Raw genomic sequence first — 26,367 nt, forward strand, 5'->3', positions numbered from 1 at the left:
AATTTGAACAAAACAATAATAAAAATGAAACATTTTCCCAGTACTATTTGCATTTGGCAAATGCATTAATCCAAAATGACGTACAATGCATTATAGTTAACTATAAAATAATAGCACTACAATAAAATGAACGTTAACTGAAATAAAATAAAATATAAAGACTTAAACTTATTTTATTTCAGCTAGTTGTCAAAGGAAACATTTTTTCATTTTCATTCAGTTTAGCTTGATATACTAAAACAAAAATGAATAAAAACTATATAGATACATAATAAAAACAGTAATAAACATAACCAAAATTGCTAAAAAATGTAACTAAAATTAAGAATAAAAAAGGGAAAATATAAAAATGAATTCAAAATATTAATAAAAACCATAATAGTTTCTTAATACTATACACATCTGGCAGATGCTTTTATCCAGTGACTTACAAAGCATTATATTTAACTAAAACATGAAATGAAATGATCATTAACGGAAATAAAACAAAAAATATATATATTTAAAAAAAACTTAAACGCATTTTATTTCAACTAGTTGCAAAGACAGTATTTCTCATTTAGTTTAACGTGAGAAAACTATCATATTGTAGTTTATAATAGTTTTATATAGCATTGAAAACTATTATAGTTTCTCAATAATACTTGAAACAACACTGAAGGTTAAAAAGGACTTTCAAACTAAGTCTTGAACAGATTCTATTTAAATAACTAGAATTAGGTACTATACACATCTGGCAGATGCTTTTATCCAGTGACTTACAAAGCATTATATTTAACTAAAACATGAAATGAAATGATCATTAACGGAAATAAAACAAAAAATATATATATTTTAAAAAAACTTAAACGCATTTTATTTCAACTAGTTGCAAAGACAGTATTTCTCATTTAGTTTAACTTGAGAAAACTATCATATTGTAGTTTATAATAGTTTTATATAGCATTGAAAACTATTATAGTTTCTCAATTGGCATCACTAAAGCGTCATGCTGGGTTCTCTCGGCAAAGTTTTTATTGATAATTAAAACTAAAACAATAATTTGGTTACTTGAAATAAGATAAACGTTAACTGAAATGAAATAAAATATAGAAAAACTTATTTTCATTTAGTTTAACTTGATATTCTAAAACATAAACAATAATAATAGTAGCTATAGGCTCTACACATTTAAAAATAAAACCAAAAAATGTAATAAAAATAACAAAAAACTAAATTACTAAATTACTAAATAATTTGAACAAAACAATAATAAAAATGAAACATTTTCCCAGTACTATTTGCATTTGGCAAATGCATTAATCCAAAATGACGTACAATGCATTATAGTTAACTATAAAATAATAGCACTACAATAAAATGAACGTTAACTGAAATAAAATAAAATATAAAGACTTAAACTTATTTTATTTCAGCTAGTTGTCAAAGGAAACATTTTTTCATTTTCATTCAGTTTAGCTTGATATACTAAAACAAAAATGAATAAAAACTATATAGATACATAATAAAAACAGTAATAAACATAACCAAAATTGCTAAAAAATGTAACTAAAATTAAGAATAAAAAAGGGAAAATATAAAAATTAATTCAAAATATTAATAAAAACCATAATAGTTTCTTAATACTATACACATCTGGCAGATGCTTTTATCCAGTGACTTACAAAGCATTATATTTAACTAAAACATGAAATGAAATGATCATTAACGGAAATAAAACAAAAAATATATATATTTAAAAAAAACTTAAACGCATTTTATTTCAACTAGTTGCAAAGACAGTATTTCTCATTTAGTTTAACGTGAGAAAACTATCATATTGTAGTTTATAATAGTTTTATATAGCATTGAAAACTATTATAGTTTCTCAATAATACTTGAAACAACACTGAAGGTTAAAAAGGACTTTCAAACTAAGTCTGGAACAAATTCTATTTAAATAGCTAGAATTAGGTTTGTTTGGTTGGTTTTTAAAGGTGCACATCACGTGGTTTGGTTTCTTTGGTTGAAAAGCTATTTTACGAATTGAGGTGTTCACTTAGTCTAGGAAACCACACTGGAAAGTTCACCAGAAAACAGGTCATTTGGACTCACAAACATGGTTTGAAAGCAATCCGGCCTGGTTTTGAGTGAAGTGCTTATGATGACATTTAATTTGCCTGGTTTATTTATGTGCTACTTGCACACTGGAGTCAATTTCTGCTGAAACAACTCACATCCCTTACATCAGTTGCACACATAACACATTTATGTGGTTCAAATCCAATGAAAAAACTAGAAAGAAAGAAAACTGCTCCGCTGTTAAAGAAGGCATCTAATCAGATGTTTCTCCTACAGAACCTATGATCTGAGACCTACAGCAGACAGAAGAGAAAAAACTAGAAAGAAAGAAAACTGCTTCGCTGTTAAAGGAGAAGGCATCTAATCAGATGTTTCTCCTACAGAACCTATGATCTGAGACCTACAGCAGACAGAAGGAACCAGAGAAGAGCTGCTGAGAAGCACACATCACCTCTCACTCCAAACACACACCAACTGCCCAAACACAGACCGACAGCCAGAGCCGAACGGCAGAGAGCACATCCACCCGTGGTCTTCCTGAAGACACACCGGACCGGCAGCAGCACCGTGCAGAACATCCTGTTTCGACTCGGGGAACGAGAGAGCGCCACCTTCGCCTTTCCCTCCCACACTTACCAGTTTAACTACCCAGACAGGTAAAATGAGCACAGTGCATGCACATCACATTTCCAACAATGTTTCAGTATCTCCATAAGTTTAATTACATGTTAAAGTACTCCATTACCTGTTTCCATTCATCTCAGAGGTGTTTTGGTGCAGGGTCTTCTAGAAGTGCATGACCTGCTGCTGCTGTTTTTGGTCCCAAGTAGCTGAAAACTCTTCATTAGTGAATATTCTGGGTCAAAGACAACAGGTGGAGAAAATATGAGTCTATTTCACCATGGTGCTAACTGGACCAAGCTAATCAATCTAAGGCACCAAATGACAAAGATAAATACATAAAAGCCTCCAAAAACATCAACTATAGTAACGCAATTAAATATTTACAGTACAATTGATATGTTGCTTGCAAATTGGATTGTTGGCATACACAGCTACTTTTGAATGGAGAAAGATGAATTTTGACAGTAAATTAGTTACAGCATGGGGCTAACTTGGCCATGCTAAACATGCTAATGAATCACCCGAAGACAATTTAAGTCCATTTCACAATCTGAAGAACCTTCATCTCCTATAATATCATAAAATTCTTACAAAATAAGTTGTTTGCAATGCGCTTTGGTAGCATACATGGCTAGTTTGAATGGTTGTCAGTGGAAAAGGATGCATCTTGACTGAAAAACTGGTTGCAGCATGGGGCTAAAGGCAAATTGCTAAAATGGCAAATTGGTTTGTTAGCATACATGTCTTTTCAATGGCTGTCAATGGAGAAAGATGCTTTTTGGCAGCAAATTATTTATAGCATGGGGCTAACTGGACCATGCTAAACAATCAAAGATTTGTTTAAGAAAATGTATATATATAAAAAAAAAACATTTCCAATGTCCATTTCCCATTTTAATAAGCCTACAAAAAAACTACTATAATATAATGAAATACTCGTGATTTATTCCATTTGTTTTGCTAGCATTCACAGCTACTTTGAATGGCTGTAAATGCAGAAATAAAAATTTGACAGCAAATTAGTTACTGCACTGAGCCATGCTAAGCAGTCTTTATGATATTCCTCATTTAGCTACCCATGCTAGGTCGCCAAAAGACAATAGTAAACAAAAGCCAATGGATGGCGCCCTAAAATGGACCTTTAAAAACACTGCATATATCACTACACTGAAAAAAGGTACAAAAGTTGTCACTGGGGCAATACCCTTCTAAAAGTTAACTAATATGGTACTATTTAGGTACTAATATGTACCTTTAAGACACCAATATGCACCTTTTAGGGGTAAATAAAAGTTGTAACTTTTTTTGAAAGGGTACTGCTACAGTGACATCTTTTGCACCTTTTCCGAGAGTGTAGGGTGGATGGATCAAGTCAGTCAGTCAGTCATTAACGTATTCTTGACCTCCCTCTTCAGACCATTAACGACTGTTCAAGGGTTAATGAGCTTTAAACCAAACAAGTTCTTCACTCTCGCTCTCTCTCTCTGTCTCAGATTCAGAGCGGCATTTGTGGACGAGCTGCCCGAGGGTTCATCTCAGTTCGACTTGCTTTGCAGTCACATGCGTTTGGACCTGAGGGAGGTGATGCCCCAGAATGCTGTCTTCATCACGGTCTTGCGAGACCCAATCAAGACCTTTGAGTCAGTCTTTGGGTACTACACCTCCACCGTCCCAGCATTCCTCACTGCGCATCGAGCTGCCGCCATCGAAGGCAAATCTGCGCTCTCTGTGTTCCTGGACTCTCCGGAGATCTTCTGGGACCCGAAGGAACCTGGGAACGGTCTTGCCAAGAACCCAATGAGCTTTGACATGGGGTTCAACAACCAGAAGTGGAACGGCTCCTGGCCAGAGGACTTGGCGCAACTGGAGGAAGCGTTTCACCTGGTGATGATCGCAGAGCACTTTGACGAGTCCCTGGTTCTCCTGGGAGCTCTTCTCGGACTGGAACATGAGGATTTGGCTTACCTTCGGCTCAATGTTCGTGCCAGCAACAGCGTGACGGATCTGGACGAGAACATGCAGGCGAAAGTGCGATCGTGGAATGTGCTGGACACACTGCTCTACGACTTCTTTGTGCAGGTGTTCTGGGAGAAGGCGTCTCAGTTCGGGATGGAGAGGTTGAAAGTGGAGGTGGAACAGCTCAGGGCCTTTACGGAGGATGTACGACGGAAATGTGTGTCCAGGGCTGAGGTTCCTCCGGGAGAGCTGGAGGACTTGCTGCGCCCATGGCAGACGGAGACAGCCACTATTGTGGGATATGAGGTGCAGGGGAACCTGTCGCTGCAGGATCAGGGGTTCTGCATTCGGATGATGCTTCCTGAGCTTCAGTATCACTCGCACTTGTACTTCAAGCAGTATGGTAGAGATATGAGAGCCGCTCCAGCTGACTGAAGTCTTGGACCAGGTGGGATTCAATGTCTCAGGCCTGGTCTTGGCTAATGGGACTCCATCAACTCTTCACAGAACAAGTCTGGTGGAGTTGAACTAAGATGGAGCATTGCACCATCAAAATGCAAGTCCTAGATAAAACAGGATAGCAACACTCCTTCCCCAAACAGTGGTCTACATCAGTGGTTCCCAACCTATGTCCTGGAGGACCCCAAACAATACACATTTTGGATGTTTCTCTCATCTGACAAAACCATTTCAGTTCTTGGAGTTTTTACTAACAAACTGATGAGCTGAAAAAGGTGTTTCTCATTAGGACAGTGGTATCCAATGATCCTGCTCCTGGAGGGCCAATGTTCTGCAGAGTTTAGCTCCAACACATCTGCCTGGAAGTTTCGAGTGATCCTGAAGACTTTGATTAGCTGGTTCAGGTGTTTTATTAAAGTTGGAGCTAAACGCAGGTCAGTGGCCCTTTAGGAGCAGGATTGGACACCACTGGATTAGGAAGACGTACAAAATTTGCAGAGTTGAGGGTACTTTAAGACCAGGATTGGGAACCACTGGTCTACATCGATGACCTAAACACGAAACTGATGGAGAAACATATTAACTTGCATTTGCACAAAGATCTGCACTGCGATAACTATTGGTTATCTGTACGACACTTACAACCTTTGCTGTAAACCATGGGTGTCCAATTCTGCTGAGGGTCACTTTCCGGCAGAGGTTATGCTGCCTTCACATGTTACTGGAAATTTCCCACTGCCCAATTTTTAAATCAGAATTATGAGTTTGTTGCATTTAAGTGCTTTGTTGTTGGGAAGAATAGGAATCATGGAGGACACCAGATTCATTCCTGCCTATTTCTTGGGGAAAAGCAATAATATTCTGAAGATATTTAATCAGGATCCAATGAATTTTGAATTAAATGCAGCGTCCCATTCTTTGACAACCATATAAATGTTAACTGCACTATTGTATACATTTACCATACTAGATTCTAAAGTTTCAGTCGAATAAATGCTATTTTCGTAATGTAAAATAATACAATATGCATCAAACGGTTATTTATATATGTAAATATATAGATGGCTGTAATGGCAAGAGAAAAAAAAAGTAGAAGCTGTGAAAAAAAAACATACCAGTTACTATATAAATAGTTCTGTCTTCTTGCATGTTCAAAGTTCATGGCTTGGAAAGTCAGGTATCCAAATTATCTACAGGTTTCCCAGTTGCAAATATGACTTGAGAATATTTGAGAATCATGTCTATTTTCCATTTTGGCTTTATAGACCTCATTTCAAGAGGGAATTGCAGGGGGTAAATCAGGAATCAAAAAAATTAAATGAAATGAAATAAATAAATAATCAATATAAAATAAAATAAATATCTCAAGGAGTAAAAAACAAATACATTTGATTTATGTATTTATAAAACGATCAGGTTATACTAAGAAATAAAATGAATTTTGAATTGATATTTGTTAACTGATATTGATTGTCAATAGTTGCTTATGTTAACAGCAGATTTGTTGCTTAACCAGAGAAGTTAAATTGGTCTGTATAAATATACAAAGATGTAAAAACCTAATGAAAACTCTGAGAATCAACTCTAAGAATAACGAGAATACCGGAAAATAAACACCTCAAAAGTACTGGTAATGAAAACATGTCATAAGAATTTGGGTAGAAATGTGTGTCAGAACACCAACAACAAAAAAAAAGAGGTGATGTGAAATGTTTTACTTTATCTCTAAAAAATTAACATGAAAATAAAAGCTCTCCATTTATACAGTAGTTAGACAAACAGCAAAGCGCATAAACAGAGACTAAATCACAGTGTTTACAACAGCCAAATCCCATGTTTGCCCGTCAAAGAGTAACATCTGCACCTCGTCTGTCCGAGAGCCTCACTGTCTGCTGTCATTAGCATCACACCAAACACATGTAATCTGCTTAGCCACCTGCTCAGCGAACTCGTCACATCCTCCTGTATGGTGCCTTTACACACGACAACTACAGAAAAACAAGAAAATAACAGCAGCAGTCTGTAAAAAAGCACCTACATTCACCCACGTTCTGGACACACAAAATAGTCCAGCTCTCCTTGACATGCCAGTGAGTGTGGCAGTCTTGATCACATGACTGAAACTGGAGGAAGTACTGAAGCACCAAACAGGAAACAGAGTCTGTGCGTCACAAGAGCACAAACTCCTCCAAACAGCTCTTCTTTTTGATTCGGCCCGGCCTGTCTTTGGACTTTATATGAGTGAATGAGTCTGACGTACAGCTCATCTCCTCCTCATTATGACCCTCCACAAACGTGAAGATGGGGTACTTCTCCTCGGATGATGTCAGAGCCTGTCCATCAAAGGAAAGATGGAGGGAAAGTCTGATATTGCAGGATTTTAGACGCATAATATATTCAGACAAGCTTCGGTTTTGTAGCATGTGCTTGTCTTCCTCTCACCTTAGTGACGTCTGAGCACAGAGCCTGGAAATCCGCTCTGCTTCCGGCGTAAAAACCCACCGTACAGCTCGGGTCCATGCGGTTAAACGGCATCTTCCTGACAGTTTTACAGTGAAACGACTGCACCGAGAGACAGACAAACACATAGAGACATTATTCAATTCAGTTTATTTGTAGAGCGCTTTTAACAATGCATATTGATTCAAAGCAGCTGCACAGAAAAAGCCTGTCATTGTTCAAGTGTCTGTGCACAGTGTGGAAGCTAGTAGCGCTCACTGCATGGCAGATGCTCACTTGCTCTTAAAGTACTCCCTCATTTTTGCTCATACAGATAAGGGCATTACATCTTTCAAATCTGTAAAGACTCTACGTTTAGTTGTGTGCACTCACAATAACAACAAAACATTGCGCTTTTGTAAAATAATGAAAGCAAACAAGATGCGCTTTCTGCCGTCTCGGTCTCTGTGAACTTGAGCACGAAACTCTGTGTATGCTTGCCTTACAAACATAAAAAATATAGAAAGAGAGTGAAATGTCTACTTTCAAATTAACTAATTTCAATGGAAAACAAAAGACTCTACGTTTAGTTGTGTGCACTCACAATAACAACAAAACATTGCGCTTTTGTAAAATAATGAAAGCAAACAAGATGCGCTTTCTGCCGTCTCGGTCTCTGTGAACTTGAGCACGAAACTCTGTGTATGCTTGCCTTACAAACATAAAAAATATATAGAGAGAGTGAAATGTCTACTTTCAAATTAACTAATTTCAATGGAAAACAAATATTCTCAGATCATGTATGAAACATGCATACAGGCACATCACTACTGTGGAGATGACGAGTCAGTGTCGCTGACTACATCTCTTAAACAAACAGCTACTAACCTCAGTGACGTCTGAGCACAGAGTCTGGAAATCCCCCCTGCTGGCGGCGTAGAAACCCACCGTACAGCTCGGGTCCATGCGGTTAAACGGCATCTTCCTGACAGTTTTACAGTGAAACGACTGCACCGAGAGACAACAAACAGGGGCATGAATATATTCAATTCAAATTTATTTGTATAGCGCTTTTTACAATGCATATTGTTTCAAAGCAGCTCTGCAGAAAATGCATGTTTTTGAATGTTACAATAAGTCTTCTCTAATAATATGAAACTATAATATATACAATATACTAATATATACTCGCCTATCATTCATCGACCTCATGGCTTATCATCTGAAATATGTTAGTAGCAGCAACTTTACATGGCCGCTCAATCTGATGTTAATCTAGAAATATGTGCATTGTTCAAGTGTCTGTGCACAGTGTGGAAGCTAGTAGCGCTCACTGCATGGCAGATGCTCACTTGCTCTTAAAGTACTCCCTCATTTTTGCTCATACAGATAAGGGCATTACTACTAATATATAATATATACTAATATATACTCGCCTATCATTCATCGACCTCATGGCTTATCATCTGAAATATGTTCGTAGCAGCAACTTTACATGGCCGCTCAATCTGATGTTAATCTAGAAATATGTGCGTTGTTCAAGTGTCTGTGCAGAGTGTGGAAGCTAGTAGCGCTCACTGCATGGCAGATGGCTCACTTGCTCTTAAAATACTCCCTCATTTTTGCTCATACAGATAAGAGCATTACATCTTTCAAATCTGTAAAGACTCTACGTTTAGTTGTGTGCACTCACAATAACAACAAAACATTGCGCTTTTGTAAAATAATGAAAGCAAACAGGATGCGTATTCTGCCGTCTCGGTCTATGTGAACTTGAGCGTGAAACTCTGTGTATATTTGCCTTTCAATGGAAAACAAATATTCTCAGATCATGTATGAAACATGCATACAGGCACATCACTACTGTGGAGATGACGAGTCAGTGTCGCTGACTACATCTCTTAAACCGAGAACAAAAAAAGCACTAGTTTATCAAATTATATTAAAATGTTAATGCAGCCACCTTACTGTTTTTCCCTGACACATTCATAATCATTACTTCTGCGGTGCACTGTGGCAAGCTTTATGCGTGTGCTTGAGCGCTTATTAGGCTATGTAGGCAATTAAAGGCTCATTATAATGATTTAAATAGTTTATTAATAAATGTATAATTAGTCGACTAATGCTTCAAATGAATGACTACTAGTTGACCAGAAAAATCTTTAGTCGAGGGTAGCTAATGTGTATATATTAGGGGTGTAACGGTACACGTATTCGTACCGAACCGTTTCGGTACGGGTCTTTCGGTTCGGTACGCATGTGTACCGCACGAATACAGTTTTGTTTTTTTTGTTTTTTTTCTTCTTCTCAGGAAATTCAAATAATAAATGGCGTTTTGACCGTCTTTTATGTGGCATGACAGATCGCTGTATAAACGCCTTGGAGAGCCGCTTCTGGGACGGTTCAGAAACGTGCTGGTATAATCCCAACACAAGCACTGACTAGAGCGGCCGCTATCAGCTCCGGTTCCCGTGTCTGAGCCGTGACGCCCCGCAGATTTGTGCAGAGCGGAGCGCGAGTGAACGCGATCATTCCTTCCTCTGTACTACTAGTTTTAATGCGAATAAACATGACTGAACATCTCATGCCTCATGTAATTGCTCAATCGGTGTTTCAACCGCGGAAAGACATCAACAATACAGCGTGGAAATAAAATGTCACGTAGCATTTAATTTACCTCAGCAAGTCATCAGTGTCCACAGCTCGTTAGTTCACTAGAGAAATTAAGTCTAGAGAGGAGCATTTTGCGAAATATTACACCATATACTCATTATATTTTACTAAACCTGTTAGTCTTAATTACTTAATGTACAGTATGTTTAAATTAATCTGTTATGAAACATGCTATGACAGCCATTGTGTAATTGAATATATTTTAACAAATAGCTTAGAAATTGTATTATTTATAAGTTAATTTAAAAATTTGATCATCTATTTAAAAATAAATAGCAATTAAATTTAAGTTTGGGTTAAGTTGTTAGGCCTAATTGTAACCTTATAATGTAAAAGGGCTCCCTATAGTTTTAAGCATAAGCTGAGGTAGATTTTTATCACTAAGAAAATGTAAACTATAACTGAATGTATTTAAAGAAAGAGCAACTTGTTCAGTAAACCATAAAAAAAAAAAAAAAAAAAAGTTTCCCCCCTGCTGTACCGAAATCATACCGAACCGTGACGTTAAAACCGAGGTACGTACCGAACTGTCATATTTGTGTACCGTTACACCCCTAGTATATATAGTTTTTTATTACATTGTATTTCAGCAAATTTTTATTTAATTGAAAATGAAAAATGTTGCCTTGGTAACCAGATAAAAAACAAATAAGATTTTTTTTTTTTTCATTTTAATTAATGAAATGATTTAAATTTTAGTTAACTATAAGGAGGCATTTATATACTTTTATAGTTTTGATTAATATTTTGAATCAGTTTTCATTTTTATATTTTCCATTTTAATTATAATTTTAATTGAAGTTGTAAGCAATTTTGTTCCGTGTTTTTGTCATTTATATTAGTTTTTTTATGTATGGTATGTAGAGGTCTTGATTTCTATTTTAGTTTTTGTTTTAGTCATTTTAGTACTTTAAACAAAAATAGAAATATGTTGACTTGGACACTATCTGAAATAAAACAGATTTAAAAAATAATAATAATTAAAATGTATCTTATTTAAATTAAAAATAACCAAACACAGACGTCAAACAGAAACATTAACATATAACTATAGTTTATTTTCAGTTTACATTTTTATTTTCTGTTTTGAAATTTTTTTATTTTAATTTTAGATTTTAATTTAGTACAGTTTTTGCCATGTACTCGTTTTTTTTAATATATAGATTTATTAATTATTCATTCAGTTTTTGTTTTAGTAATTTAGTACTTCAACCTGAAAAAAAAAACTAACTGAAATAAGTTTATTGTATTTTATATTAGTTCAATTAATGTTTACTTTTTCAAATAAAAAAAAAAGTTTTTTAATAGTTTTAGTTTTAGTTAATTATAATAACCCTGTAAAAGAGAAACGGAGGTGTTTATTAGTATGTTCATTCAGCTCTTTTTCATATTATGAAAGCAGATGGTGACCAGATGGTGATCAAGCTCCAAAAAGAACAAAAAAATGTCATAAAAATATGCACAAGTGCAGTATTTAATAATTTTATTTGGACTTTGATAGTCCCTGGTTGCTGTATCTATGACATTTGGATGTGGAATAAATTGGTTTTCAGGCAAACTATCCCTTTAAATATGGGCTCACCTCTAAAGGGAAGTTGTCTTGTTGGACGTCTACAGCAGCCTGACAGTAATGAGGATCCAAATAGATCAGCTGATCATCTGCATGAAGCACACAGAAAACCACAAACACACAGACGCTGAGCGATTCGTTACATATTACAAACACAAATGCACGTCACGTGACTCACCCTGGAATCCCACGAAAAACAGCGAGTGTTTGGGTTTCCCTCCGATGATTCCCATGCAGCATTGCAGCTCTAGCAACCTCTGCGGACACAGAGAGAGAAAACATGAGCTCAGACCATCACAACAACATCACTTCACGTCTGTGTGTGTGTCGTAACACACCTTCACACATCGGGTATAAGCCGGATTCAACATATCAGAGCCCAAACGCACAGGCACCAGCAGAACCAGTGACTTCCAGCCAGACCTGCACCTCGCTGACAGATCTGTACGGGACGTCCCACACAGGTTTAACACGTCTCCAACATACACTACAGAGAAACGCAGAGATTTAGTGCTGAGGTGTTACAGCCTGTACACAAATGATCCATGATTATTGCAGTTCGTGCCAACTTTGCAGGTAATTTCCTGCGAAAATAAAGACAACGTCCAGATGAGCACAAAACATGGGATCTAAAACGGACTAGGATTCATTGCTAAATCATGACTGACTGACCGGTGCAGTTCTCCGCCACGTAGACCGCCAGATCGGACACCTCGGACGCTGCCACGGCCTTCCTGAAACACACGAACAAACGAACATTTACCTTCAACTATCACTGAAAGGACTCTATATTTACATGCAATTCAATTTATAATATGAACATTAATATATTAATGTTTTTTTTCTTATGTTGCATATGACATTACTGAAATGTATAAATGGCAGCAATACACCATGAAATGCTTTGCATTACAGTGATTTTACCATAACATTAGCTAAATCTAAAAATACTAAAAACATTTATATTATTTCAACATTAAAGGTCACATATTGTACACCTTTCTGGAGTTTTATTTGAGGTTTTGATGTCCTTAAGAATATATATTTGCGGTATAAGTACCAAAAACCATCTCAATATATTTTACAGCTCCTCTCTCAGGAGCTCTGCTGAGAACAGATCGATTTTTGCCTGTCTAATTAATATTCATGGGCCTCTCTTCTGATTGGCCTGTTGTGTCTGTAATGACAATACCGTGATATTTTTGCTTAAGGTTATCATACCGTCAAAATCTCATACCGGCCCATGCCTATTCGCGATGCATCGATTTATTGTCCCAGCCTTAGTATAGTGTCTTACGCATTTAAACTAAATATTACTACAACTAAATGTACACTAAAATTAACTATTCACCAATTAATTGCATTTATTAATAATAAAAATCAATAAAAGTAATTTGATCAGTGTATTGTTTAGTTTTACTAATGTTTAGTGCATTAAAGGGTTAGTTCACCCAAAAATGAAAATTCTGTCATTAATTACTCACCCTCATGTCGTTTCAAACCCGTAATACCTCCGTTCATCTTCGGAGCACAAATTAAGGTATTTTTGATGAATTGTATGAATGAGAGCTCTCTGACCCTCCCATAGACAGCACGGATCCGTACACGATCAAGGCTCAGAAACGTATAAGGAGATCGTAAAAGTAATCCATGTGACATCAGTGGTTTAACCGTAATTTTATGAAGCTACAAAAAAACTTTTTGTGCTCAAAGAAAACAAAAATAACGACTTTATTCCACAATTCATCTCCTCCGTGTCACCCTGGCGCCATTTTGGAGAATATCCATAGCGTAAACAGCGTACGCTATTCTGTGTCAGCTGCGTCACCACTGATGTCACATGGATTATTTTACCGATCTCCTTGCTATGTTTCTGGACATTGATCGTGGTAATTACATTGTTGTCTATGGGAGGATCAGAGAGCTCTCAAAATTCATCAAAAATATCTTAATTTGTGTTCCGAAGATGAACGGAGGTCTTATGGGTTTGGAACGACATGAGGGTGAGTAATTAATGACAGAATTTTCATTTTTGTGTGAACTAACCCTTTAATACAGTGCTCAGATCTGTGGTCACAGGTGATAGTATATCGGCTTCAAATATAGCTCATCCAATCACATTCATATTTCCTCACATTTATGCATGTGGCAGTTCATGAAGTCCCCCTGTGCTTTAACCCACTGCATGGTTCACTTACTGCAGTATGTGAGCAGCGATGGCCGGTCCGTACCAGTCGCCCGCTCTCTTCCCAGAGGCCCTGCCCAACTCCACCAGCCGGTGCAGGCCGAACGGGGCAGAGGGCAGATCGCCGAACCAGGACACGATCCTCCTGTGAGTCCGCTCCTCGTGAGTCTCGCAGTCTAGCGCGGTTCCCAGACTGCATCTGCGATGCTTTCCCGAGTCACGCCGGCTCTCTCTGAGGGAATCTTCCAGCGCGTGAGTGTCCACCACCTCCAGGTCATCTTTGGTCTGATGATGCGTCGCAGGCCACGTCCAGCCTGAAGAGAGTCAACAAGACCAGATGAATGACGGTCTTATTTTTGTACATAATAAGCAGTTAGTAACTGTGCAAGTATAGTACAACTTAAAATAAAGTTTCCTATGTGAATATGATGTAAAATGTTGCTTATTCCTGTGATGCAATGCTGAATTGTGCTGTATATATATACACACACACCATATTTATGAGACATTTTATTTGAATACATTGTTATATGAAAAAGCTGAATCCAATAATATATTTTTATATGGTAATATATCAATAAAATAAAATAAAAAACAAAGAAAAGAAAAGAAAAGAAAAGAAAGAAAAAAGGGGAAAATGTAAAAACAAAATATTAAACAGGTTTTACAAACTTTTAAAATTTCTTAATTTCATAAAAAATGTTAAAAAAAAATTGTAATTAAAAATTAAATGATGTGTATTTTCATAGTCTTACCACATTATTAAAGTACTAAAGTTATTATTATTATTTATTTTTTTACAAACTATTACAATTTCTTCCAGGTCAAAAATGGTCTTTTGTCCTGATATGTATTATTATAGTCTTTATACATTTTCCAAGTTCAGTCAGACCAATACTAATTAATCCCATACTAAACCCTATGAAACATTTGAAAATTCAGAATGTCTCACAGCTTAAAAAGGTCTGAATGCATTAAAGGGTTAAGTCCATGCAGTGTGTTTGTACCCGCGGGCATCATGTGCAGCATTAGTCCGTGAGCTAACAGCATCTGTGCGCTGCGGAGCATGCAGCCCCATCCCGCGTCAGACGTGAGGGCTGAGCCGTCCAGCAGCGGGAAACCTCTCCTGTAGGTCATCCACAGCAGAGAGGAGAACGCCCGCCGGAAACTCTCCCGCTCTCCTGGGAGAAAAAAACACATGCTTACAGTGAAAACACGACACAGCGAGCCCTCACTCACAGACATAACCGTCCTGTCCTGCTTACCGCTGTAGCTCAGCTGATAGGACTGTCTCAGCAGACACACGGGGCTGCTCTTACTGAGACGCGGCTTGCTCTTCAGAGACCAGCCTGCACAGAAACAGTGTGTCAAGATGACAGATTCATGTTGACAATGTGTGCAGTAGAGCCTGACTTCAAAATCTGGGTTTAGTGAAACGAGTCGTTTAGTGAAGGAGGAAGGTCAAGGTCAAGGTCAAAACAGTAGAACTATCAAACGACTACAAATCTATCAGCTATCATTTGATATAAAAATATACACTACAGTTCCAAATTTTGGAAGAAATTAATACTTTTCTTCATCAAGGACACATTAAATTGATTAAATGTGAAAGTAAATACACTTATAATGTTGCAAAATATTTCTATTTCAAATAAATGCTATTCTACTGAACTTTCTATTCATCAAATAATCAAAGAATCCTGAAAAAATTAAATATATCAGTTTCCACTTTCCACAAAAATATTCAGCAGCACAACTGTTATCAACATTAATAATCAGAAATGTTTCTTGAGCAGCAAATCAGTATATTAGAATGATTTCTGAAGGATCATGTGACACTGAAGACTGGAGTAATGATGCTGAAAATTCAGCTTTGCATCACAGGAATAAATTACATTTTACAATATATTCACATAGAAAACAGCTATTTTTATAATGATGTTTCACAGTTTTTGTTTGTTTGTTTTTACTGTATTTCTGCTGCCTTGGTGAGCAGAAGAGTCTTCTTTAAACATTTTAAAAATATTACTGACCCCGATCAGCAGTGTATGTGCTGAAAGTTATTTAAAGAAATCAATAGTTATATTCAGTAAGGATGCACTGCATTGATAAAAAGTGACCATTAAGACATCTATAATGTTACAAAATATTTATATTTCAAATAAATGCTGTTCTTTTCAACTTTCTATTAATTAAAGAATCCTGAGAACTGAAACATATCATGGATGGAACTGTTTTCAACATTGATAATAATAAAATGTTTCTTGAGTACTTAAAAAAACACACAAAAAAAGTTTTTATAAAAAACTGATCACACACCTCCATATCTGAGATTATTCCACGCTGAAATGAGTTTTGTTTTGAGTTTGGTCCTGTCCTTTGACTCCTGGACGTGTCCGTCGATGTCTGTGCCCAGATCCAGCAGGCCCGGGTTCGACAGGTTGACCACCTCAAACGACGCGAGGTCATCTGTGGCCTCCATCCCGCTGTCAAACTCATCACTCACATCCATGATCGGAGGGATACTGTTGCCATGACGTCCGGAGTCCCTGCTGTCCAATCAGAGGAGGGATGCGAGCCGCTCTGGCTCTTCTGGATGTTACAGGTACCAGTGAAGCTGTGGGACCATGAAATAAAGGCTAATATGTCACCAGAGGTAGTACACAGCTCTTTAGAGAGAAATACTGAGCCATGTGACACCCATGTGACTGAAGGAATCTGTGTCAAAGCAAATGTTAAGCCACATTATTACCAAACTCCTATCAAAGACACTACAATAATAAAAGTCTTAGATAACTATTACGTGTTTATGCATTAAATACACGTGATGATTTCGGTTTATCTTCATTTTAAAGACGGCATTGTGGCACTACTATGGTAAACTAATGGGAGGTTATGGTACTCTGAGATTTACCATGGTACTGAATGTACATGGCACAGCGTAGTACATACTGTGGTATTACCATGGTACCATGTTCAAATGTACGATATCTCGTCATTATTTTCGAGAAATACAGTGAATTTCAGGTGTGAGAGTTAATTTATACGTTTGTTGTTGACTGAGGTTTGTTGATGCGGAAATCATGTTTATATGTAGATTCACCTCTCGGATAAAAAGACGGGTCACTTTCCGCCACGAAGGCGACTATATTTGAATGACGTGGTAAAATACTTACCTTAAAGGCTGCTTTAACTGTCATGACATTGTGAATATCGCAAGATTTCAGCTGGAAACTTTCCGCAGTAAGTTACAAACATACCGCGACGCCACTGCCTTGATTTCACTGCCTGACTGTAGCTCCGCCCCTTTCCTCCTTCACTCAGCAACGGAGCACGGATCTGTTCTCTGATTGGCTGTCTGGTTCCTTAGCGCTCTCTGATTGGTCAACTGGGTGACTATGTAAGTAGAACTGAATGTCCTCATAAGTATTAGCTAGATCATTATAGCTGGGTTTAATCATATTATGAAATGTTTGGTCTGAGGCAACAGAAAACGGTAAGAGTTTGTACTTTTATTGATTTATTTGTGCTTAATCACATTCAATCTACTGCTAATCAGTAGTTCAAAGTTCAAACTCATATATTACCATACTTTAGGATTGTTGACATTAACGAACACTTCATGAAATTATAGTTTAACTAAGTTTTTTTTATTATTATCTTTTGTTATATAGTTATAGTATTATATTTTATTATCTTATTTTAACTGCAAACATGAAATAACTCTCACACCACATGAACTGGTTGAGGCCTGTCCAATATTAGCCCTAACACTAACCTATAATCTTGACATTGTTAGTCCCTAATCCTGCTAGCCAATATTTAATTTATCATTTAAACATTTATCTACAAACACGTGCAAGAGGACAGATAACACAAAACAAACAATCGGCTTAATTATTATTACTGCAGTTTATTATTCTTTTTTTTTTTTTTTTAAATTGCATTAGTTTATAACATTGCCTGAGGTGAGAAATCATAAAAAAACACTGTAAATACACAATGATATAAGAAGTGAATATACCAAAAAAAAAAAAAAATCACAGGTAAAAAGGAAGATGAGGATTGAGGAAGATTTATGCAAAGCAGCAGTTTTTAATAATCAAACAGGGTGAAAATCTTTCAAATAAAGTTATAAACAAATAAATAAATACAAAGAGATAAATCAATAAAGTGCATTCTGTAACATTGCTTGTACTCATTGTGTGAGTAACGGTGTCTCAGGCAAACGCTATGCCTACAGAATCTCACCACAGACGGAAAACTGACACGATCTATCCTACATACACACACTTCACAGCACAAATCAATCGGAAAACACAATAAGGGCATATAAACCCTACCCAAATATTATTAAACTTATAAAAGATGACATCCTCATAAAAAGTACTGTGGCGTTACCGTGGTACAATGATGGTACCTGATATATACAATGGATCATAGATACCACTGAATCATTAACATATCCATGTATGTTCAAGGTATATGTCTAAAAAATGGTATTATCATGGTACAATATCTAAAAAAAAAACATGATAATACCAAAGAAAATAATCGGGCTAATATATTTGGGTAAAGTGTAAAGTTCTCTATTGGCAGAAGACAGTCAATCAGGGATCAAGGATCAGCTGATTTGGAAGAAAATCATTGCATTAATGTGGCACCAAACACTCCTAAGACATCGCTAGATTCACTACATACAGTCTCCAAAGGACGTTCACACAAACGTGAGAGTGACCATGTGATTTAAAGTGTAAACAGATTGGATCAGTTCCACATGTAACATGAAGCCCCTTCCAGAACATCGTTGCATCTCTCGCAGACCACTAGACATGTCAACCTACTACGTAATAAATTCCTATAAAAGTTGGACACAATGTAGCAAAAGTGAATTAAAAGCCCTGAATGGATTAAAATGTAACACATCTACACATGTACCACCTCACACTTCACAAACTCTTCTGCATATACTAAAAAATAATTCAGGCTTCGTCAGATTTGTAAGAATTCAAGTGTATAATCCACAGTGCATTTACTGGCCTATAATATATATAATCTAACACGATGACATTATAGTGACCCATTTTCTTCATAGAGTTAATCTAATAATCTCAATATCATTTCTTAGCAATGCCATTCTTGAGGTTTTCCCTCCAGTCTCAAGAGTGGCAAATTAAAACTATATACACTCTCCTTGCTTCTTTCCAAAGATATTAAAATTCATCCACATAAAAGTCAACATGAAACGACATCTGCAACCCAATTTACTTCCATAACGGTCATGCTTCCAAATCTATGTTTATGCGCTATTACTGCCATTTTGCTAATTGGCATTAAATTACTCCACTAACTAGTTGATAAAAAGGCTGCATTTTCCTACTACTAGTAGTAGTATATTTTTATTTAATGCCAAGTCAGCATCTTAGGCTATTTTCATGGCAAAAACAATAAAAAAAAAATACAAGTATAACAAATACAATAAAAACCAGCAAACAAACAAACACAAGTTATATTACACAATATTTTTTACATTAACATTCTAAAACTTTTTTCTGGCAAAATTATACTAAATAACTCTTTAAGTGAGTTCACGTCATAAAAGCGTTTTCTACATACATTAAAAGCTGGACAGTCCAATAAAATACATTTGACAGAAAGGGGAATCTTGCAAAACATGCATTGAGTAGGGTCTTCACCTTTAAGCAAAAATGCAGGAGTCAGTCTTGTATTGCATTTTCCTACTAAGTAGCTATTTGACTACAGACCTTAGTCAGGGTGTATGCAGATTAAATAACATAGCAATCCATTAAGAAGTAAATTGATTTCATGTTGACTTTTGCTGGGCATTTCCAGTGTAAATGTAATTAAGACAGCAGAAACAAGCACTTATACACATGGTTCTGTCCTTGTGCAACAATCATTTCCCTTTTCCACCAGTGTAACCCTCCCAAACCTCTAGTTAGGCATTCTGTTGCCTCAAGTATAGCGCTACTGTTGGCAGTTTAACAGTATAGCTGAGGTACTGAACTGAGATCGTTTAGATCTATGTTGTCGGTCACTAGGTAGACACTTTAACTACCTCTCCTTTCTAAATCTGACAAACTGATTGGTTGATATGGTGATGAATGACATGTCATGCCCTCTACAGGCCGGGCAGGGATGATTGGATGTGCAGTGTTCACTAGCATTAGGTCTTTCATTTTTCATATCTTATTACTTTGACTCTTCTATTGACAATATACATGTAACATGCATCTAGAGAGACATACTGGTTTATTCTACGTCCACATATGATGGTGCATATATTCTTATGGCATATGTACAAACAAACATATTTGACAACAGTCATTTTGAAGCACCTTTACTTGTTTACGTTTTTTGTTTATATCTTGGTTTGATGGCTGTAGAGTCTTTTGAATAGTCTGCATTTGGACAATTACAGGGAACGCATCCCATTTAAAGTTCCGAACAGAATATTACTGTTAAGAATATTACAAATGCTTGGAAGAGCTCTTCGATGCCTTTTCAGGCTTTGACGATCCAGGACCGGGCCACGTTCCCGTCAACCCGCGGCGACTCACAGACGAGGTCTCAGACTTTCCCAATGTGGCAGCTCGTTTGTCCTCGTTGGTTTTGGAGCTGTCCTTGGCCTTCCCACCATCCTGAGAGCCCAACTTCATCGGCCCAAGCACGGTTTTAGCCACACTGGTGAGCTGCGTCACGAAGCTGGACCTGTCACCAGGAGATACGGCACGTGATTTGCTTGCGCAAGGCGACCTGGTGGTTGAAGACGGAGAGGCTGGGGACTCTTCAGCCGCTTCCAGGCGACATCTTTCCTCTTGAGGGCCTCTGGTTGACCCCAATGGGGTTTGAACCCGTTCTTCAATAGATTTGGACTTGGCAGGAACTGCTGCTGAGACTTTCATTGCACCAGCAGAACTAGGTCCAGTCCCCTCAATGGTTAGAAGTCCTTTACCTGACTTGCTTGCCTCTGGAGCCATTGTCTGTGCAGTTTTCTCTTTCACTGGAATCTTTCCCATGTCTTTGCCATTTTCCAGCCCTTTAGGACCATTGGTTTGAAGGCTATGGTGTTTGAGTTCCTGTGCTCCAGAGCTCTGGACAACTGGCGTTCGTTCTGGGACCTTGGGACCAGATCCCATTGCATAAAGTGATTCGCTCTTTCCCGCATTCCTGGCTGCCTCCTTCCCTGTCGAGACGACTTGAGAAGACTCAGATTTGGAGGCTACTTTCTCCTTCTGAGGTGGCTCACCAAACTGGGTTGAGGATTTAGGATCCAAAGTGGTTGCTACTGGTTGGGTTTTTGATGCAGTCCTTAAAACGGCTTCACTTGAGTCAGGCTGCCTCGCTTTCCCCTCGGACTCTCTTCCCGCTATCGAGTCCTGTCTCCCGAGCTGCCTCAACGGACTCATTGTGAGTTGAGCGGGTGTGTGTGTTGGCATCTGGTCGGGTGGAGAGGGCGGAGCCCCGGGTGTGTTCTCGCCCTCGATCTCCATCAGGCTCTGGAGGGCATGTTCACAGTGGAACGACTCCCGGCGGTATTCGGCGTGCACAACCTCCAAACCATGCTTCCTCATGGACACGCAAAGCCCTCCTTTTCGGTCCGAGCCCACGGAAGACATGGAGGATGGAAATGAAGGCGGAGGGGGCGGGCCGAGCTTCTCTGCTGACTGCACCCTTTGGAGGAGAGGCGAACGGGGCGGTTCTGCGCTCTTGGGCCGGGGGCGTGTGATTGGAGGAGAGGCGTGGAGCTTGGCGGGGAAGACCTGAGTAGTGTTGGAGCTGCCGACAGTGTGTCCAGCGATGGGCGGCGGGGAAGACGAAGTAGGGGATGGCGTGTGGGCCAGCGGAGACAGAGGAATGTTCCCGACGGATTTGCAGCGAGCAGAACGGTACTGCCGGTGGAGTTTGGGCGAAAGGCCGTAAAGAGAGCTCGGCCGCATGTGCTGAGATGTCGCAGGCGAGTTTGGCGTGCTGGACGCCGGTGAGCTGCTCTGAGACGAGGTGCCTGAGTGGACAAGGACAGAACGGGTCAGAACCTCAAAGAAACATGAAAAGGGCACACAATCAGTCAAAAAACCCAACACTGACTGAAGCCAAATATCAAAGGCTAATTTAGGTCATTTCAACGCACGTCTGCTGGAAAGGAAAGAGGGACCACACGTGACAGAAATGTTATCTTCAGTAGCTCAAATGTCACTCAAGTACATGCTATGAGGCAGAAAGTTTTAATTAAAACTCAATGTTACACATATATTTTTGTTCTCTAGAAAGGCGTTATTTTGTAACCAGACATTTGTGCATGTATAAAACTATTAAAATTGTTCAGCTACTTGAAAACTTAGGCCCGAATCATACTTATGTCATGCATTATATGTATATGAATATATACATGAACAAATGCTTCTAGCAACACACTTGGCCTTCAGAGACATTGGATTCTGTGAGGCACATAATGAGTGATATTCACGGCATTCTCAGCACGGTTGCAAGGGGCGCTAATAATTACAAACACTAAACAGTAACTCTGTCGCCACCTTGAGTACTGTACTGCTATGATGCATTTTAAATATATAAAACAAGACTATACTGTTTTGCACCTGCATCTGCATACTTGCACAATCTCAGTTAGTCAGGCTTAACTGAGTAAAATGCAAGTAAACACATAATAAATAACACATATAATAAATAATAGATTTATATACAAATATTATTAACATTTTGTACAAGATCATAGTAAAATATATTTCTTGTTTTATTTACACATTAAAAAAAACAATTTATATAAAATAATATTGTTTAATTATTTATGTATTTGTCTATTAATAATATTGTTGAATTTATAATTTAGCATTGGCATTTAATTGGAAAACGCTGGTCTAGAAATACTCATTTACTAAAAGTGTAAAACAAGCATAAATGACACCACCAAATCAGCCGATGAGATTCCACATCTGACAGGCATTTTTAATAGATCATAAAGCAGTGGGAGGAGCTCTGACCGAGGTAGGCGGAGTCTGGAGGAGAGCGGTACGTCTGCGTGGGCGAGCGAGCAGACAGGTTGTGTGTCGGCGATCCAGGCAGACTGTCTCCAGACGAGAGAGAGCGATTCAGAGAGGACAGACTACGACTGGTGTGAAGAAAGTTGGACTGTTTCGTGATCTTACGAAAGAGAGAGCTGCGCTTCTTACTGCAGACAGAGAAAGAGTAAAGCACATGAGTAAAGCATTTACATAGATGATATGTATATTTATGTGAAGGTATTCATTCTTTCTGACCTCTCTTGTCCATCTTTTGCGGCTGACTTCTTGTTGCGTCTGGCCATCTTGGCTTTGTAGCTAAGCTTCCTTGCTGGTCCGATCTTTATGGACGTGTTTTCGAATGGAGTGGTCGTTACTGTTACTTTGCTGCCACTCTGAAAATTCAGTGAACCGTGTTGAATTTGTTTAGTAATATCTCTAGAAAGTAGCAGTCAGATGTGTTTGTGATGCCCGTACCTTCAGAATGAGCTCCACCACCTCTGTGTGCACCAATCCGTGCACAGACTCCCCGTTCACATGGGTGATGAGGTCGTCAGCACAAAGCCCCGCCTCCTGGGCCGGCCCACCACACTCAACATGCTGTGTTTGGACAAAAGCAATGTCAGTCATCACATGTTACACATTTTTTTAGCTATAAATGAGAAGAATGTTCCAGAATGTGTCCATACCCAGACCATGTGATGTACGCTGTAGACGTTACTGTCACCCATGTAGACTCTGATGGCGCGCAAGGTGAAGCCGTACTTCTTTCCAGAGCGATGGATGGTGATTGGTGACCGCAGGACATTGACGGTAGGTGAGTAGTCACGACTGGGAGACGAGTCACGAGACGAGGGATTGGAGGAGATGGAGCGAGGAGACATGGGACTGGCTAGTGGTGACGTACCATGCTGCTCAACTATGAAACCAAACATCATAATATTACAAAAGATCATGTCAATGCCACGTATATTGAAATGCTTGATATTGTTTGACTAGAAATAATTCTTCAGTTAATGTACAAATTATGTACAATGTTTTTTTTTATTATACATTAAACATAAACTACGATTTTATAGAGCGTATACACAAATAATACAAAAACAAAAAAAAACTTCTTTTTTTTTTTTACTTATTTCAATTAATCAAAATATTTTCTTAATATTTTATTGGTTGATGGCATTTATAGTGTATATACTATAGTGTATGAAAAGTAGTGTTTCAATTTTGTGAGTTGTTGACATTTTTAAACCTAAAATACACTTACAGAGACTTACTATACACTAAGTATTTATTTCTTAAAAATCTGCATGAAAAAAATATATAAGAATTCTTAAATATTTTTTTTTATTTAGTATTTATTAGGGCTGGGACAATAAATCGATGCATCGCGATTCGTGGATCGATTCTGAGATTATCGGAATGCATCGTGATTCTCTCTCGAATCGATTCTGAGCTTAGTTTTTAACAGCAGATGGCGCTCTAGGCTAGTTTTTAACCGCACACTCAAATGCTCTCGAAGAAGAGCGCTTGTGCGTTTGGCTGAGTAATGTAAGTGTTTAAATGTTCTTGCACATCGGCTTTTATGCTTTTATGATGCGAGATTAATGTAAACACAGCCCACTGTGAACATCCTTGTAAGCAGGCAGAATACGGCTATTTCTAAAGCACGCAGTGCCATCTGCTGTTAAAAACGAAGCTCAGAATCGATTCAAGAGAGAATCGCGATGCCTTCGGAAAATCTCAGAATCGATGCAGAATAATTTCTCGATTCGCGATGCATCGATTTATTGTCTCAGCCCTAGTATTTATTAGTTATTAATCATTATTAATGCATTTTTACTATTACACATAAAAACATGCGATAAAAAGGGCAAAGATCAAAAAGAAAATAGTACAATTATTTTAATGTTGAAGTGCTGTGATTTTTTTTGGTTGTTAATTATAATAATAATAATGAAATCGTGTCTGAGGTCTCACCTGCAGGTATGATGACAGACAGGGCCGTGGCAGAGGCTGACTTTATGACTTTGGTTCCAGAGCGAGTCGCGCTACGTTTCTCGCTGTCGGTCGGAATCTGATGATGTCGTGCTCTTCGTAAGACGAGGTCACTTCCGATGCGAGGCCCAAACGAGTCTGGCATGTGTAGAGGAACTGCGGGAGTGGCATCAGCAGGCCGCAGGAGTTTATCTGAGAAACAGGAAGTTAAAGCATAAAATGTGAGACATCACTGGGCAGCACAATGAGTGTTTGACACCCAGGAACACAACAGTAAAATGTATGAAAGTATTCTATTTATGTTTATTGTGAAAACCAAATAACCTCCAGGATGTCCCACTGATGCCGTAGAACTGGACTCCACCAGTCCGGAGCAGACGGGCACGCTGGCACCCTCTAGTGACAAGCCCCTGGTTTTGATGGGTGTTTGACGTGTGTGCGCGTCACCGTCTCCCTCTAGTGGAGAAGTGAAGCGGTGCGTGTCCATCAGCGCTGAGAAACGCCGGCGCGCCCCGGGAGGACTGGAGTCTGATTCAGTGAAAGACGACTCTGAACATGACAAACGCTTCCTACGGAGACAGCAGAACAAACGGAGGGTGTTAGTGAAGATTATGTCTCTCTGACATTCATCGTTATAGATAATTGAATGTTCTAACAATGATCAAAATTAGATGTGTATATTTTTAAGACATTGTGAGGTTGTTACAATGGTCTGACTGGTTGCTAGGTGGTTTCTAAGGTGTTCTAAGCAGTTGCTATGGTGTTGCTAGTTTTTTTTTTTTTTTTAGTGTATGCTATGCTGTTGGTCGGTTGTTCTGAGAGGTCAGTGGCTGTTTTGAGCATTTCTAATGTATTTTAATGCATTCTTTGCAGCTTTTTTTTTTTAATTTTAAGTAGTTTAAAATGTGATACTATGTGGTTGCCAGTGCTGGGTAGATTACTTACGAATTGTAGTCTATTACTGATTCCAAATTACATGACAAAAATTGTAGTCAGTAACGTAATCAATTACATTACACATTTTAGATAATATAATCAGACTACTTTTAGACAACTTTTAGATTAGTTTTGACCTAACTTGTTTATCACATTGATTTAAATAGGATAATCCTGTACCATATTTATATTAAAACATAAAGAATAAGAAAATATTCCATTTATTGTAATTAAAGGGGTCATATGATGTTGCTAAAAAGAATATTATTTGGTGTATTTGGTGTAATGAAATGTGTTTATGTGGTTTAAGGTTAAAAAAACACATTATTTTCCACATACTGTACATTATTGTTTCTCCTCTATGCCCCGCCTTTCTGAAACGCGTCGATTTTTACAAAGCTCATCGGTCTGAAAAAGCGAGGTGTGCT

The 26,367-nt window shown here is 38.0% G+C and overlaps 4 protein-coding genes across 4 annotated transcripts in view; 1 reads left to right on the forward strand and 3 right to left on the reverse strand.

Moving 5' to 3' along the window:
* The first annotated feature begins 1,308 nt into the window (after positions 1-1,308).
* On the forward strand, positions 1,309-5,399 carry LOC107741355 (galactosylceramide sulfotransferase-like). Its single transcript, XM_016554064.1, has 3 exons — positions 1,309-1,313; positions 2,430-2,717; positions 4,179-5,399. The coding sequence occupies exons 1-3, from the start codon at positions 1,309-1,311 to the stop codon at positions 5,074-5,076; spliced, it is 1,191 nt and encodes a 396-aa protein (XP_016409550.1). The 3' UTR covers positions 5,077-5,399.
* Positions 5,400-6,555: 1,156 nt separating this feature from the next.
* LOC107741347 (cysteine protease ATG4D-like) lies at positions 6,556-7,686 on the reverse strand. The gene is made up of 2 exons (XM_016554058.1): positions 7,543-7,686; positions 6,556-7,433 (listed from the first exon to the last, which is right to left on the reverse strand). Exons 1-2 carry the CDS (start codon positions 7,633-7,635, stop codon positions 7,269-7,271), a joined length of 258 nt encoding a protein of 85 aa, XP_016409544.1. The 5' UTR covers positions 7,636-7,686; the 3' UTR covers positions 6,556-7,268.
* Positions 7,687-7,744: 58 nt separating this feature from the next.
* On the reverse strand, positions 7,745-17,262 carry LOC107741356 (cysteine protease ATG4D-like). The gene is made up of 11 exons (XM_016554065.1): positions 17,144-17,262; positions 16,287-16,584; positions 15,233-15,316; positions 14,975-15,148; positions 13,981-14,281; positions 12,455-12,516; positions 12,121-12,269; positions 11,961-12,039; positions 11,795-11,871; positions 8,428-8,547; positions 7,745-7,753 (listed from the first exon to the last, which is right to left on the reverse strand). Exons 2-11 carry the CDS (start codon positions 16,477-16,479, stop codon positions 7,745-7,747), a joined length of 1,248 nt encoding a protein of 415 aa, XP_016409551.1. The 5' UTR covers positions 16,480-16,584; positions 17,144-17,262.
* A 2,251-nt stretch (positions 17,263-19,513) lies between these two features.
* Positions 19,514-26,367, reverse strand: part of mast1b (microtubule associated serine/threonine kinase 1b) — a 34,604-nt gene continuing 27,750 nt past the window's right edge. Inside the window, exons 21-27 of the mRNA XM_016554059.1 lie at positions 25,328-25,572; positions 24,986-25,195; positions 23,695-23,924; positions 23,483-23,605; positions 23,264-23,400; positions 22,988-23,175; positions 19,514-21,993 (exon numbers count right to left, since the gene is read on the reverse strand). Coding sequence (XP_016409545.1) covers positions 20,459-21,993; positions 22,988-23,175; positions 23,264-23,400; positions 23,483-23,605; positions 23,695-23,924; positions 24,986-25,195; positions 25,328-25,572 — 2,668 coding nt within the window. The 3' untranslated portion in view covers positions 19,514-20,458. The remainder of the gene's footprint in view (positions 21,994-22,987; positions 23,176-23,263; positions 23,401-23,482; positions 23,606-23,694; positions 23,925-24,985; positions 25,196-25,327; positions 25,573-26,367) is intronic.

Source organism: Sinocyclocheilus rhinocerous, unplaced genomic scaffold (genome assembly GCF_001515625.1).
Source record: "Sinocyclocheilus rhinocerous isolate Xijiao unplaced genomic scaffold, SAMN03320098_v1.1 scaffold1818, whole genome shotgun sequence".
Classification (NCBI taxonomy): domain Eukaryota; kingdom Metazoa; phylum Chordata; class Actinopteri; order Cypriniformes; family Cyprinidae; genus Sinocyclocheilus; species Sinocyclocheilus rhinocerous.

Excerpts from the sequence above, each read along its gene's own strand:
- LOC107741356 (XM_016554065.1), bottom strand. The coding sequence starts at position 16,479 with ATGGATGTGAGTGATGAGTTTGACAGCGGGATGGAGGCCACAGATGAC. Across the intron at positions 15,149-15,232 it reads CTATCAGCTGAGCTACAGCG|GAGAGCGGGAGAGTTTCCGG; the intron begins GTAAGCAGGACA and ends TTTTTCTCCCAG. Across the intron at positions 12,517-13,980 it reads ATCGCTGCTCACATACTGCA|GAAGGCCGTGGCAGCGTCCG; the intron begins GTAAGTGAACCA and ends CGTGTGTTTCAG.
- LOC107741347 (XM_016554058.1), bottom strand. The coding sequence starts at position 7,635 with ATGCCGTTTAACCGCATGGACCCGAGCTGTACGGTGGGTTTTTACGCC. Across the intron at positions 7,434-7,542 it reads TGTGCTCAGACGTCACTAAG|GCTCTGACATCATCCGAGGA; the intron begins GTGAGAGGAAGA and ends TTTGATGGACAG.
- LOC107741355 (XM_016554064.1), top strand. Across the intron at positions 2,718-4,178 it reads CAGTTTAACTACCCAGACAG|ATTCAGAGCGGCATTTGTGG; the intron begins GTAAAATGAGCA and ends TCTCTGTCTCAG.